Source organism: Vitis vinifera, chromosome 7 (assembly GCF_030704535.1).
Source record: "Vitis vinifera cultivar Pinot Noir 40024 chromosome 7, ASM3070453v1".
Lineage (NCBI taxonomy): Eukaryota > Viridiplantae > Streptophyta > Magnoliopsida > Vitales > Vitaceae > Vitis > Vitis vinifera.
This window is the reverse complement of record NC_081811.1, coordinates 23,026,551-23,041,728: the sequence shown is the minus strand read 5'-3', so window position 1 is coordinate 23,041,728 and position 15,178 is coordinate 23,026,551. Positions and strand designations below refer to the sequence as shown.

General features: G+C 36.4%; 2 protein-coding genes across 3 annotated transcripts; both read right to left on the bottom strand.

Annotated features, from left to right (window-relative positions):
- Positions 1-178: 178 nt before the first annotated feature.
- LOC100245130 (protein ALTERED PHOSPHATE STARVATION RESPONSE 1) lies at positions 179-6,415 on the bottom strand. 2 transcript variants are annotated; one of them, XM_010649199.3, is made up of 5 exons: positions 3,882-6,415; positions 3,629-3,706; positions 2,852-3,069; positions 1,194-1,417; positions 179-1,029 (listed from the first exon to the last, which is right to left on the bottom strand). In XM_010649199.3, the coding sequence occupies exons 1-5, from the start codon at positions 4,903-4,905 to the stop codon at positions 354-356; spliced, it is 2,220 nt and encodes a 739-aa protein (XP_010647501.1). In that variant the 5' UTR covers positions 4,906-6,415; the 3' UTR covers positions 179-353. The 2 variants fall into 2 exon arrangements, with proteins under 2 accessions (XP_010647501.1, XP_010647502.1); XM_010649200.3 differs by lacking the exon at positions 3,629-3,706.
- Positions 6,416-9,623: 3,208 nt separating this feature from the next.
- LOC104878353 (annexin Gh1) lies at positions 9,624-11,399 on the bottom strand. The gene is made up of 4 exons (XM_010648584.3): positions 11,296-11,399; positions 10,977-11,137; positions 10,655-10,873; positions 9,624-10,355 (listed from the first exon to the last, which is right to left on the bottom strand). The coding sequence occupies exons 1-4, from the start codon at positions 11,366-11,368 to the stop codon at positions 9,813-9,815; spliced, it is 996 nt and encodes a 331-aa protein (XP_010646886.2). The 5' UTR covers positions 11,369-11,399; the 3' UTR covers positions 9,624-9,812.
- Between the last annotated feature and the right edge of the window lie 3,779 nt (positions 11,400-15,178).

The window sequence follows — 15,178 nt, the reverse complement described above, 5'->3', positions numbered from 1 at the left end:
CTCAATATGGGTGATTTGGTAAGAATCCAAACCTCCCATATCCCAACCGATTGAGAGGCTCCCTCCTTACATCTGATGCTGGAAATTGGTGGTAACAAGAATTCTTGTGTAACCACTCATCCGGTCTAGTGTAACCAATAAAAAAAATTTCAAAAAAGAAGAAAAAGGAAATCCGGTCTTTCATCAAAAAGACAATGTCATAAATGGCTGACCTCGGAGTCACCTTTAGCTTTAAGTCAAGAGCCAATTTAGCACCAATCCCAAAATTTATTCTATTTCTACTCAGAAAGGTTTTTTTGCAACAAACTTTGATTTTTACAAATATCTATTTCCAATGGCAAGCTTAGAGATGCTTATACTTTAATTACATAGCCTTCAGGTCTGGAAGGCCTGCCAGTGGAATATGCAATTCGAGCTGCTTCGCTTTTTTGTCGAACATCTTCATACATTTTCAGTGAGGCCTCAGAAAATTTTGTCAATCGCTCAAGCACCTTGGCCAGACTTGTATGTATGCAGCCCAAGTTTAAAGACTTGTCCTCAGTCTTCTCATCATCTTTGCTCTCCGATTCTCCATTGGTATTTGAATCAAATGGCTTCTCTTTCTTCTGTTGTTCCTCTGTTTGCCTCAGCAATTGATGCAGATCAGATATAAATTGTTTGATGGCATCACTGAGTTCATCTGCTGGCAAACCTTTGGCCCCAGCTAACCAATCACGACACAGAACAAATATAGGTGGGGCAAGAACTCGACGAGGAGAGAATGGCCTTCTGCTCTTGGTACGCTCTTGTGGCAGCAAGATGCAGTTTTGCAGCCAACCATTCAGAGCTTCAACATATGATGTGTGGCTGTTGATCCAATCTGCAAAACTTAAGCCAAAGTATTCAATCTCGGACTGTAGCTGAGCCATAATTTGCCTATGGGGATCTCCTCGTGGAGTTCCTGTTGAGCTTCTTGCATGGTATGCCAATGAGATGGTGATGTACTGTGCGTGATGGCACTCAAGCATGGCTTTCCACATCCTGATCAATCTGCACAACGGCCATGGTTGATATGTAATGACTTAATACATACCATATCAATTTAGTTGACATGGGTTTAAAGGGCATGGAAAAATTGAAGTTACTATCTACGAATGAGAGTAAGGCTTGACGGTATATCATTTTCAAGATAAATAAAAACTAGAAAATCTTACCCCTGAATCAGTTCTGCAAGTTGTGGCTGCAACTCTTCATCCCTCATTTTCTCAATCCGCTTTGATATGGAATCAACAGCATGAATTGCCACCCTTAGTCGTGAATGTAGATCCTTAACTACTGCCCTGGTTTTGTCAATTACTTGGGAGCTAAGATCTTTTGCTACTTGATGCCTCAACTTATCACACTTCCGATCATACTCCTTCCTGATAGATTCACTTGCCTACAGAAAACCAAAAAGGTAGCAGGGCAGGTCAGAAAATGACAGAGATGTAACAACATACATGGGACAACTTTAAAAAGGGATTATATATCAATAACAACAGAGACACAAATCAAATGACAAGGTAGAATACACAATCAGCAGCAAAGGAAGAGTTAGGAAAACCAAAAGGGACAAATAGGCCTGATCAATCTTTAGGAATGTCAACATACAAATTGAAAGAGAGCTATTTCACCTTATGTGCACAATTTGGCACCCAAGTTGAGGTGAAAATAGTATGAATCTATTGGCACTTGAAACAATCTCATCCCCAAATGGAGCACCATTAGTGACTAGTAATATCAGCATTTAATGTGTATGTCGGAAGAGGAACAATACCGGGTTTCTGTAGAGTTTTTACATTAATCTCCATACATCTCTTCACTGAAAGGTTGATGTATAGGAGGGAAAATTTTTGCTTTTAGACCATGGGGTTTTGGTCTTCAAATTACTTATCAGAACTCCTTTGAAATGAACAATAATGGATTAGTTGTTGGAATAGCAGGATTAAATTATATAAGGATTATGCTGTAAATGGCTAGAGAGAATTCATCAGTTCTCTAAGATGGTTAATTATCATACAAGATCAATTAGATGGCTAATTACCATAACAAGATCTTTTAGTTATGGGTGAACCTACATGGAAAAAGCTCATTTGATTATGGGCTAATGGGATGGTCTAAAGTGGCTAGGGCTAGATCCACATAGCTCTTGCTGTCCATTCAAGAGAAAATCAACCAAATGGCGTTTCCAAAAATCACCAGAAATTACTTGTTTTTTCAACTAATGTTACTTGCCCTAGAGTAGTGTAAAACTTGTTAGATAACCAATTTCCCTAAAATCTTAAGCTGTAGAATTTAGACCCACAATGAATATCATGGGCTCCAACAAAACTCAAAACTGGTTAGACACTAAATTTAGACCCAGATATTGACTTCTGTAAACAGATGGGTTAAATTCAGTTTGGGTTCTATCCATCCACTGGATTTTCTTGAATAATTCATGCTCCTTTTTCTATTCTGTGTCAAAAGACCAACAATGTTAGCCAAGGAAGAACAATTCTTTGCTACACTAAAAAGTTTCTAGGAAGAATTTCAGATACCTAAACATTGATGCTCTGAATCATGAACCCATGTGGTAAACTAAAACCCTTTCACAATCATGCAACAAGAAACCCCTAGATAGTCAATTGGAAATAAAAAGCTTCATTTTATGGGTAACAATGTCCCAAATTGTGATCTAAAATACAAACATTTGTGTTCCAGATCATGAAATAGTAATAATCAGTCAATTGTGAAAGAAAGTTCATCTACACTACATACAACATGAAACCCAAGAGAATCAAGAAACCGAGAAAATGCTTGTTGTGTTAATAAAGTGACTTCAAACAAGTACCTTCACTTCATCATAGAGTTTTCTCTCCCATGCGTAGAGTCTTTCCAAAGTAGAGGAATGGCTTCCAGCAATCATGCAGAACTCTTCAACAAAATCACTTCCACTATCATCATTATCTTCTTTGGTTGCGGCAGTTGTAAGAGGATTCTTTGATGAAGATGACCTGGAAGATGTTGACCGATTCCATGTAATAATCTTAGTCCCATGTTGTAGAGGTTCTGTACAGATACTGAAAAAGTTAGATTATTACAAGCAATCCCCCTAACCTACACACCTCAGTAACCTACCAACCCAGATAGAAAAGAAAAAAAAAAAAAAACAAAATATGGAAAGAAAAAAAAAGAGTCCCACATGCTATCCGGTAAAAGCTGCTTGTGAATTGAAAAGGATTTTTTTAATTCAGTTGGCCGCATGTTATGGTAGTGACAAGTAATGCAAATGCAATTGACCCCAAAACCCAATCAAGATGTTTATTTACATGTAATCTTAATGTGCACAGTTGAACAAGGATGTTATTCCTCTGCTCCACAAATAAAAGTTCTTTATCTTTTTCACCTTGTTCTTGAGGAGGTTAATAGCAAAAGATTCCTGGGTGACGCAAGAGATTGTCCAAAAAATTAAATGATTGTACTTACATAGGTGACAAAATTTCTCTGCAACTGTTTTAGGATGTAAATTTTCCATCTCTGAGTTTCAATAAACAGGCCTAAGCACTAGGTACCTGCATATTTATTGATTGGCTACCATATTTCACGCTCATATACAAGTCAAACTTACCATGAGAAACAAGTGCGGATTTTTCCTGGCAACAAACTAGTTGGAAAGCCCCAAAAAGACGTGAGGCAGATGACCGCCCTACAAGAATGATTTGGGATAGTACATATAACTTATACAAGAATAATTAGGAATGAAAACTAATAGACTATTATAAGTATTCATCCCAGAGGACCAGAGAAAAAATAAGAATCAAAATCCAATTCAGCAATTTAAATTGTATAAAATAAGTTTTCTCATGAACAAGAATAATCACCTTTGGCATCACAATACCCCATCCCGATTTTGTTTGTCTCCAGCATCCTGGAGACCTCCTTGCCAGATTCAGAGGCTCTGAAAAAACGATGCTCAATATCCTTTATGCTTGAAAGAAAATCTTTAGCCCTATGAGTTATGAACTCTGAAGGGTCCTCTCTTTCTGCTGACACATCTTTCTCTACCAAGGCCCTTTCCCTCTTTGAACCAGATTGGTCAAGAATATGTTTTCTTGACATAGTTTCTGCAGACCCCTTAGCATTTGCTCCCTGATGTTTCACTTCATAGTCAATTGTCTTTCTAATACCATCAGTTCCTCCAGAGTTAATTGAATGGCCATTGCTCTCTTCCATTTGGTCGTTACAATCTGACCCTTCAGGAGTCTTATGCTCCCATCCTGGCCTTGTTGATATTTCATGTAGTTCATCAGTTCCATCTAAACCCACTTCTTTGCCCTGGACCCTTTTCCAGGCTCTCAAATCATCAAAATTCATATTAATCCCATCAAGTCCCACAAATCTGAAGTCTTCACTATCATCAGCGGGATCAAAGTAGTCCCAAGAAGCACCTTCTGGAGGAGGTGGTGGGGGTGGTGGCATTGAAAATGATGTAGATTCATCATCCATATAACCATTTTTAGGTGGATTCACGCTAACAGTCACAGCAGCAGTAGCTCCTGATCTCATATAACTCAATCTGGAGACAGGAGGTGAAAGGGGGCTTTCATTGTGCATTGGGGAATCTGAAACTTCAGCATTGTGCGAAGGAGATGGAGACGGGTAAGAGGACTGTGATGGGGTTTTGTCAAGTTCGGTGGCCGACATTGATAGAGATGACTCTATCAATGCCTCGGCTTCGGCAAATCGCCGCAGAGCAATGCCGATATTTCGAAGAGATTCAGTGTAAGAAACATGAGCAGCTGCTAGACCGTACCTTGAATCAATAGCTTGCTTAACGAATCTCCTCCGTTCCTTGCAAAGACGAAGAGCTTCGTTTTTCTCAGTTTTGGAGCTTGCACAACCCATATTTCAGCAAAAAGCTAGCCACCCCCAGTTCATGAAAATAACCCCATTTTCCGAGTCACCAAACACCACTCGATAACCACTTCGAACACACCTCGAGAAATCCACCAGAAGAAAGAAAGTGGAGTGAAGAAAGAGAAGAAATCCTCCTTCTTCGAACCCTAAACCAGCAAAGAGAGAAACAGAGCAACCTTGGTAACCCTCAAACGAAGTTCTGTTCTCCAAGAAAAGCAAAACCCACTTGCGAAACCCTTAGTATCGATGAATGGGACTAGACCCAGGTGAAAACGACGCGAAATCCTCAGACTTTCTATAGGGGACTCTCTCGTGTTCACACACCTGTCCCTGCACAAGAAACAGAGGAAACAGGAGGGTGTTTTGGCGAAATGGGTTATGGCGGAGTAGAAGAGGAGTAGTTGGGGAGTCATAAAACCTAACCCATTAACGGAAACCTGAATGCGGATCAAAGTAATCAATGGATTTTGGGTCAGTGCAAATCAGTCTGCTTTTAGGGCTCTGCAGCCAAGATTTTGCAGAGATGGTGAAGGCAAACTGAAATGATGAAAAACAGAAGAAGAAAAGAAATGTAAAAAGAAGCGAGAAGGAGAGAGAAAGCGAGGAATCTACTACAGTTGTCAGTAACGGGCCTCGTTGTGTGTGTCCAGTTACATTCATTCCAGTCTATTCAACCAACGAAAATAAAGGAAAGAAATGTTCAAAAAGAAAGGAAAAAAAAAAAAACTTCCATTTTCTCCTCTAAATCTTTCACAACTTCACTTTCTTCTGTAAATGGCAAAAGGGTTATGCTATTAATCCTCAATTCAATTGTTCTGGTGAGATTCACATTCATTCAGTTTATTCAACCAAAAGAAAAAAAAAAAAAAACCGTCTTTCTCTCTCCAAATTTATCATCTCTCTCCTCCCTGTGTACAGAGTGATAAAAGGTGGGAGGGCTAACACCTTATTAATGTTCAGGAAAGAAAGGTTAATGAGCAGGAATATATAAGGAAAGGCAAACAAATCCAATTAATTGTATCATTCTGAACCAAATTCACCCTTACACACCCACATCCTTTCAAAATTTATTTCACCCAGAAGACGGAAATCCATTCTGTCATATTATTTTCATTTACTTCTTCATTTTCCCATTCAGAACACAGCATAGACTCTAGCGCTTTTATTGAAAAAGTGTCCGTGATGAAGTTCCCCTAGGTTTCCCGAGGGAGGCTTTAACGGCTCCTTAAAATCCGGCAAATTTTCCTAGACCACTTTTTTGGCTGGACAGGGGAGAGTGACGAACAAGTTGTAGTGGTGATGGTGGGATATCACCTGTAAGGCTCCACCCTATTCAAATTGAGCCCACTTGTGTCAGACCGAACTCAAACCACCCCCACCACTGACTGAATATTCCAGTATATATAAGTGTACATGGAAAAGAGTATAGAACTTTTGATGCTGTGTGGAGCAATAAACAATGGAGCCCAATGTTCTTTGTACAGAGGTTAAGGTGGAATGTTGTGAGAAATGGAGGGGTTTGATTTCTGAAGTCAAAACATTTCTTTAGCCAGATGCCCCCCCCCCCCCCCCCCAAAAAAAAAAAAAGGGGGAACATGGGAAAAAGTTGTAGTGAAGTGGATCATTTTAGTGCTGTTAGTCTGTTACCCGTTTGGTTATTTGCCTATATTAATGTTGAATTGATGAAATGTGGGCTTAATTTGTAGAGAAGGACATAAAATAATATGGGGTTCTTATAGTATTGTTGTTGACAGAACCAATGTTAGATTTGCTTTACATAAATTGTATACAGAAGAAGATTATCAGCAAGGTGGAGTCATACTGCAAAAGGTAAGAGATCAAGCATTTGAAGGGAACCCTAAAATTATTGGTATTTTATATGGATGCCCACATCTTACCCAAGATAGAAGTTGAATTTCATAATCTCGTTTCTGGGATTCACATGCTGCTGCTCTGCTGTGTCATGTAAGGTGTCTTTTATGACAACAAGACAAATGGCTTCTGCATGAAATATTAAAATACAACTCTTTGCCCATAAGAATCAAAAGCACTAGTAGAAATCTTGGCCTTTAAGAATCAAAAGTAAGCACACTGCTGCTTAGTCCGGTGGTAATTGAAGCATTTCTCCCACCCCTGGTGCTTTTGCTAGGCCATTCCATAATCAAAAGGAAAAGAGAAAAAACAAAAAAGAAAAAAAAAAGTAAACATAAAGAAAGAAAAATGAGCCCATTGATCGTGATTTTCCTTTCAACTTTAACTTTTGTCCATGTAACCTAAAGGAACTAGATAAATTTTTCTCATGGAGCCCATCTTTAGGCAGCCTAAAGGACACAACCTTGATTACTTTGATAACTAATGTATTCTCATTTACCCATATATTTTTTTGAGCAAATCCCTTTTTGGGGTCTCCTTTTCTTTCCTCTATGTATACTAGTTATGTTTTTATGGGTTTAAAGTTGCACTCTTGTTTTGATGGATGGGAATGATATTATGGCCATAGGCTTATCTCTTTATTTCCCTATTGATGCACGAGTGGTTGCATTTTGTGATCTTCAACTCCTTTAGTAAAGCCTTTTTCTTTTAGTTGATGATTGCAAACATCAGTTTTCTGCCTAGGGTGAGAATCGGCCACTCAAATTATAGGAAAGGTAATTATTAGAATTGGTAGATGCGGACAGAAAAATAGTACTACAATAAGGTTGTAACTTAATGATCACAAATGCAAAAAGAAGGATGTTCCATGGCCGGGTCCGTGCTCGTGGCAATGTTACTATCACTAAAGTATGTTGATGTATATGGGTTACTTCATAGACCCAGCTACACTAATTTTTTCTTTTTAATTTTCAAGTGTTTATCATGGTGTGACCTATGAAAGTTGAAAATTGAGGAAATATTTGAATATTATTAATTTCCATATCTCTTTTTTTTTTTCTTTTTTCTTTTTTCTTTTGGAAGGAATATTGCCACGGGAGAGTGTGGGAGGTAGGTTGGGCTTAAACTTGCTCGATTGGCGAGAAAATTTTGTGGAGGGAGTCATCGATCTAGTTGCCTAGTGCTTTTCTGCTCTTAACACTAAGAGATTCCCAAGTACAAGCCCTTTCAAGAACACACGATGAGCCCATTTTTACCCACCAAATGTTGACACAAACAGAAAAGTGAATGTTCCCCTACAAGTTTTTTGGTTGTTTTTGTTTATGTAAAGGAAAATATTAAGATGGAAAACATCAACTATAATCATGGTGTGACCTAAGAAAGTTGAAGATTGAGGAAATGTTTGAATATTATTAATTTCCATACCTTTTTTTTTTCTTTTTTTTTGGAAGAAATATTGCCACAGGAGAGTGTGGGAGGTAGGTTGGGCTTAAACTTGCTTGATTGGCGAGAAAATTTTGTGGAGGGAGCCATTGATCTAATTGCCTAGTGCTTTTATGCTCCTAACAATAAGAGGTTCTCAAGTAAAAGTCATTTCAAGAACACACGATGAGCCCATTATCACCCACCAAATGTTGACACAAACAGAAAAGTGAATTTTCCCCTACAAGTTTTTTTTTTCGTTTTTGTTTTTGTTTATATAAAGGAAAATATCAGGATGGAAAACATCAACTATAATTGCTCAACAATACCGATTACTTTATCATAGTAAATGCATTTCTTTACCTTGGGCAGATAGTGGGAATCGAACCCGCATCTTCTCCTTGGCAAAGAGAAATTTTACCATTCGACCATATCCGCATTTTTTTGTTCTTGATAGGAAATATCTCCACACTTATATATCATATATGTTTGTGTCATATTTGTGCAGACCTGAACCATATACTCTCTTCAGGGTGATTCCTATATTATTTATATATTTCTTTTAATTTAATTTAAAATTTGAATTCAATTTTATATTTATATTGTATATATTTATAATAATATATATTATATATATAATTATTTAGAATAAAAATTATAATATTAATTAATTTAGTTGCAAAGTTTTCATTAAGATTAGAGTTCATCTCTGCATTGCAATTTTTGCTTCTAACTTTGGAAATGATAGACATAATTCTCAATAATTTCCAATAAGAACATCATTCGAGCCTCTATAGAAAGAGGCAAGACACGTATTTATCCTTGTGCAATAAGATAACACTTGCAATTTTTATAGGATATCATTGGATCAAATTTTGATCATCTTATTTGAAACTCAATTGTTACTTGTGGAAAGTCAATCAAACTTTTTATAACATTCAATGCTCTATCTTGTTAACGTGTTTTAAAAGCTAAATGACATGTGACGACTCCTCATTATTCTCATGCTCGTGGGTGCTTCGGCCTGCTAATAAACCCAAAAAACCAACTGAGATGAACAATCTCAAGCTGCTTGTACATTCCATTGATGGCTCGGGTACCTTCATTTCTGGCTGTGTCTCATTACACCATGTGAAAAATGGGGTAAACTTTGGAGCAAACTCACTGGTTTTAATTTAAATTTTTCGAGTTTGCATGAGTGGGGATAGGGCCGGGGTTGTTTCTAGATGACCATGAAACCTTGGTTGCCCCATGTGGCATCCTGACACGTGGATAAAATCAACAAGTTACTTCTGCAACATCTTTCTACTGTGTCTTCCTCTGTTCTGTTGGGTGAATGAGAACTTACACCAAGGCAGCCACAAGAAAAATGCCTCTTGGTTGGAGGCTGGTACCCACATGTAGTTAATACTTAACACTAAGTTGAAGGTCTCTCTTATTTAAATATAAGTAACGTACACTGATGGCATTTCCTTCCAAATCTAGTAGACATCCAGTCAATATAGGCAGCTATACATTATTGGAACATGCCCAAGTTTAGCCCTAGTATGTTCATACAACAGACCTTAACAATAATCCCTAGCGTCTAACATGGAATCTCCCTAACAACGTTTAAGAAGTCCCAACAAAAATTCAGCAAGCAGGGCATTGGCTTTGCTAGCATGACTATTGCCACTGCCGGAAGTGTTGAATTCCCTTCTCACAAGGTTTCCTAAAGACCATCCTGTTTTGGCAGCAAAAACATTGCTAATATTTTTTATGTCTACTTCCAAACGAGAAATTATTATTCTGGATACAACTTCCCGTGCGTTGCTATTTTGCCGTGCTCTGTTCAGCTGCTTGGCTAAGAACCTTTCAGGATACTGCATGCCTCGGACTACGACGCGGAGTTCCTTTCCAAATTTTCCACATTTGTTGCACTTGAGGAACTTGGAGAATTCCTGTCCGTAGAGTTCCTTGTAGGAGATCAGAATGGCTTTGAGTTGTCCAGTGTTTCTTTCACTCATAAGAGAAATGACTGCTTTCCAATCAACAAATATTCCACTCTCCATTGCTTCGTACAGTGTCTTTGCATCGCACATGGCCATGCTCCTGTCTACTTTGCTGCCATACTTGCGACTCGATTTCAGGACTGCAAGAAGAATCTGAAAATACAAACACAAGGGCAGATAAGTGACATTTGTGCCCATATTTGGATGCCCCCAAGCTTGGATTGAAATGGTTCAATTGTGCCTTCAATGATACACTAACAAAGAAACAGTTGAAAATTTGTGCCCACCTTTTCAAATTCCTTAGGAAAAAAAAAAAAAAAAAAACAGGAAGGAAACAGTATGAAATATGATGCCAGACACAATTGAATGATTCCACTTCCATGGGACTATCAAGTCCTTGCCCTGCTTTCAAACTACCTATCATCAAAATTTTACTTATAATATGCATATACCTCTTTAAAACCACCTTCAGCTTTGAGGGTAATATCCTGTTCAACATCGGAATTATAGCGAAATCGATAGGCCTGCTTGACAGAATGGAGCTCTGAAGAAGAACGAGTACACACTACTTCAATAACAGCATTAAGGTTCACTCTCCCCCCAAAAAGTGCGTCTCTCACTATGTCTGCATCGCGATCCTGTGGTTCACTAAGGCGAAGATGCACTAAATTCTGTGGACAATTTAAAAGCATATACACATCATTATTTTATAAAGTAGCAAACAAAGTATAAGGGAAGAATGTTGGTTGAATTTGTAGTGAATATCATGCTTACAGCAAAGGCATCATTCTTTCGAATGCCAGATAGAACATGGAGAAGATCTTTGTTGTAGAGAGTAATGTATGTTTGGCGGATAAGCTTGAGTTCCTGCTGGCTTCGGGTTATGAGAAGCTCCACAAGCTTTTGTTTGGTAATGATATTATTTGGATCATTGCCTGTATACAAGTATAATTCTTACCTTAATAAACAGCCCATCAAGGACATGGAAAAATATGCCTCATCACGTTGAAGACCATCAACTATGAAGGTAAACTAGCCATTTTTTTTTTAGCTCCTGCCAAACAACACCAAAAGGGTACACAGGGAAGAGTACCTGAGAAACAAGAATTGAGGTATTGACAGTCCAGTTGATACTTCTTAGAGGCTTGAGTGGAACGACTCTCCATTCTTCTGGGAACTTGAGCAATCAGAGGCAAAGTGAGGCCATTTTATAAGGTGGAGGTGGGCTTGTCTACCACAATCTAAATATCAATGTCGATGACAGTCTGAGGAATATTTACTTTACGCAAAGAAGGCAGTGCAGGTGAGGGAATAACAACTAAATTCCATGTCAAAGAACAAAATGAGGGAATATATCCTGAGCTCCAATTTCAACCGTACTCCATCGTCCTCTCAAAACATCACTTTCTCCAACAGCATTTTCATAACATTCCCAACAGACACTTCTGGGTTTCAAGGCATCTCTCTTTCTCCAATACCACATAGCAAATAAAAAGACAGACAACTCCCAGTGATGTCAACCATGTAAGTGGAGGCCGTGGTGAACTGATTTTGACTAAAGCAAGTGAATATTTCAATTAGGCAGAGACAATGCACTAAACATGTTAAACATTGGACACATCCACGTCTCACAACTATTCTTTTTTTTTTTTTTAACAAATTTAGTTCAAATTAAAATTGGGACAATTATGATGTTCAAATTTAAGGGTGAAAATATAATTATCAAATTTATTGATATTTTAGATGGGTATACTAGTTTTAGGTTCCCAAATAATAGATTGATTTGAAGTTGATGTTGATTCATTGGCCACTATCTATTGATGCATGCACCGGATGCTACTACAAAAGTAGCCTCCTACCTTGATGTTACATGGTCCATGCTAGAAGAGGTCTTCTTTATAATTTCTTGTGCAATGATGTTAAACCAATTGGTCAAATATTGATTCGACTCCTTGTTGAGTGTTGATTTAGTTCATTGGCCATTATCTATTGATGCAAGCACCTGATGCTACTACAAAAGTAGTCTCCTAACTTGATGTTACAAGGTCCATAATAGAAGAGGTCTTCTTTATAATTTCGTGTGCAATGATGTTAAACTGATTGGTCAAATATTAATTCGACTCCTTGTTAAGTGTTGATTTAGGGACAAAATATTGTTATTTTTCTCAAAAATGCATTGGGATACTCTTCATTGATGCTATTGTGACTAACCTACTTTAATCCTACTCTTACCAAAATGATAGAAGATGACTATGATTGACAATGTTTTGTGTTGATTTTTTTGTCCTCCCCTTTAGTTTTCTTGTCTTTTATAATCAATGCACTTTGAATTCTAGTAAAAAAAATTGTTTGTCTACCTATCCTAAAATTTTTCCACATGTCACTTTACTTACGACTTTTGGTAGTCATGTGTGACCCAAAAAATTGTACTTGTAATATAGAGACTTCAAATTTGCAGTACCAATGGGCATTCAGGTAAGAAAATGACTAAAAACTAGTTGAAGAAAAATATAAATTGATATTTTTATTGAGTTTTAAAGGTAATTAAGTTTTAAAAAAAATGAAAAATCAAACAAAATAGAAAATGGATAAGGTTCAAAGATTTTTCCTTCTTGACCCATATTCGATAGGCACTACAATATAGAGTTTCCACCATCTCTCCTCATTTCTCCCTCACAATACTAAAACCAATTTTAAGCAAGTGAATATTTCAATTGGGCTTTAAATAGGCATAAATTGCACTAAGCATGCTAAACATTGAACATATCTACTTCTCACAACTTTGCTTTTTCATCTCTTTTCTTTTTTAATACAAATTTTAGTCCAAATTAAAATTTGGTTGTGCCACTGATACCTTAGGATTCCTTGGAATTTAAGGGTAAAAATATAATAATTATTTTTATTGGTATTTTAGATGGGTAACATAGTTTTTGGTTCCCAAAAAATAGATCATAGAGTAGTCTAAACATTTATAAAGAGATTGAAATCAGTTTATATTGGAAAAAAACAGAAAAAAGAACTGAAAGAGGACCAATAGATCATCTCTCAAAAATGATCTATAGACCTTGGCATAGCTTTTAATATATAAAAATCCCTAAGGAACAACACTAGAGGGAAAAAAAAAAAAAACTCTAATGTAACCTTCAAAACATTAAGATCTAATTCATGATTCACATTTGTAGAGAAATGAAGTCCAAAATGGTATAACACTAAAGAAAGATAGGAGATCATTGTGTTTAGGATGTGAAAGAAAGATAACATAATTCATAATAAGTTTCTTAAGAGTGTGTATCTTAATAAAACTTTTAGTTCCTTAAGATTCGATGATTGCCCTTGTGGTCACATAGACGTTTGCTATTTATAAGGATTTGTATTATAATAAAGCACTATGGTTACTGTATGTTTATTGATGTACCTGTTGGATGTTATTATAAAAATAATCTCATAAATTGATGTTGCATGGTCCCTTATAGAGAAGGTCTTCTTCATAATTTTTTGAGCAACAATGCTAAATTGATTTGTTGAATATTGATCGAACTTCTTCTTTATTGATAGTTTAGGACTAAATATTGCTATTCTCTTCAATTTATTGATTTAAACTTTAAAAATAGGAATAATATTGGGATACCCCCTATTGATGCAACCATGACTTACCTACTTTACCCTGCTCTACCAAAATGATAGAAGGCTACTATGATTAGCAAAAAAAAAAATAGTGTTGTGTAGTGTTGATGATATTTATGTCCTCCCCTCTTAGTTTCTTTGCCTTTTATACTTTATGCATCTTGAATTGTGCTAAAAAATTGTCCACTTGCCTATCTTTTCTTAAGGAGATGACATCAACTACTTTCTTTAGCCATTTCTTGGCATTAACTATTCTACAATCACTTTGATTTAAAACAAAATTATGTGAAATAAGTTTCTCTTTTCATAACCACCTCTATTTATTATTTAATTTTCATAATGGTTAATAATGGCTTCCATTTAAATGCTCTCATTTTGCAACATCTTTTGGGATAATGTGAGTCCTATTAAATTATGTTGATTTATATTTGATTACTCTAGTAGGCCCCATATTGTATCTCCCATCCTCTTCTTCTGCATCCTCCTTTCACCACATCATTCTTATTTTCTTTAAAAAAACATATTCCTTTTTACAACTTGTTGCCACCTCTTCTAAAAAATTTTCCACATGTCTCTTTACTCACCACTTCGAGTGTGGTCGTGTGTTGTCCAAAAAATTATACTAAGAAGTAATAAGATATTGTTATGTTGTTTATGACTTAAAATTGTATTCTTATTATTTTCTAGTCCCTAATTGAAAGGACTGTAAATTTGCAATACTCGATAAACATCTTAATAAGGATTTGTCTTTTTGATCATTTTTTGTATTGAGTTTTAAAGGCAATGGAGTTAAAAATTGATAAATCAACAAAATATTTAGAAAATGGATAATGTTTCAAGTTAGCTTAAGGGTTTTTCATTTTTGACCTATATCTCATATATGTGCCATGGCATGGAGTTTCCATTCTCTCCAACCATTTCCCCCTCATGATACTAAAACTAATTTGAATCAAACTATATGAATACAAAATTTGTGACTCACCTTTATGATCACGTCGCTAGAAAACTTTTCAGTCTTTGAATTAATTATATGACATGCTTAAGATATTTTCAAGTAGTAGAGGTGTGTCGTGACAACAATGAAAGTGTTAGTCCTTACATACCCAACTTGCACAAAATCATTTTTTTTGTGAATTGGATGAAATAACCTAAGCTTAGTCTCACCTTACATCAAAAAATCAAATACTCATATCACCAAGATAAAAAGATTAAAATTGATCAAAATTAAACTAAAAACATAAATAGAAATATAAGACTTTAACTACACTCTACTTTGATGACAACAATGAAGGTATTAATCCTTTAACTTACCCAAACTCGGATTTAGGAAAAACCTAAGCTTACCCTCACCT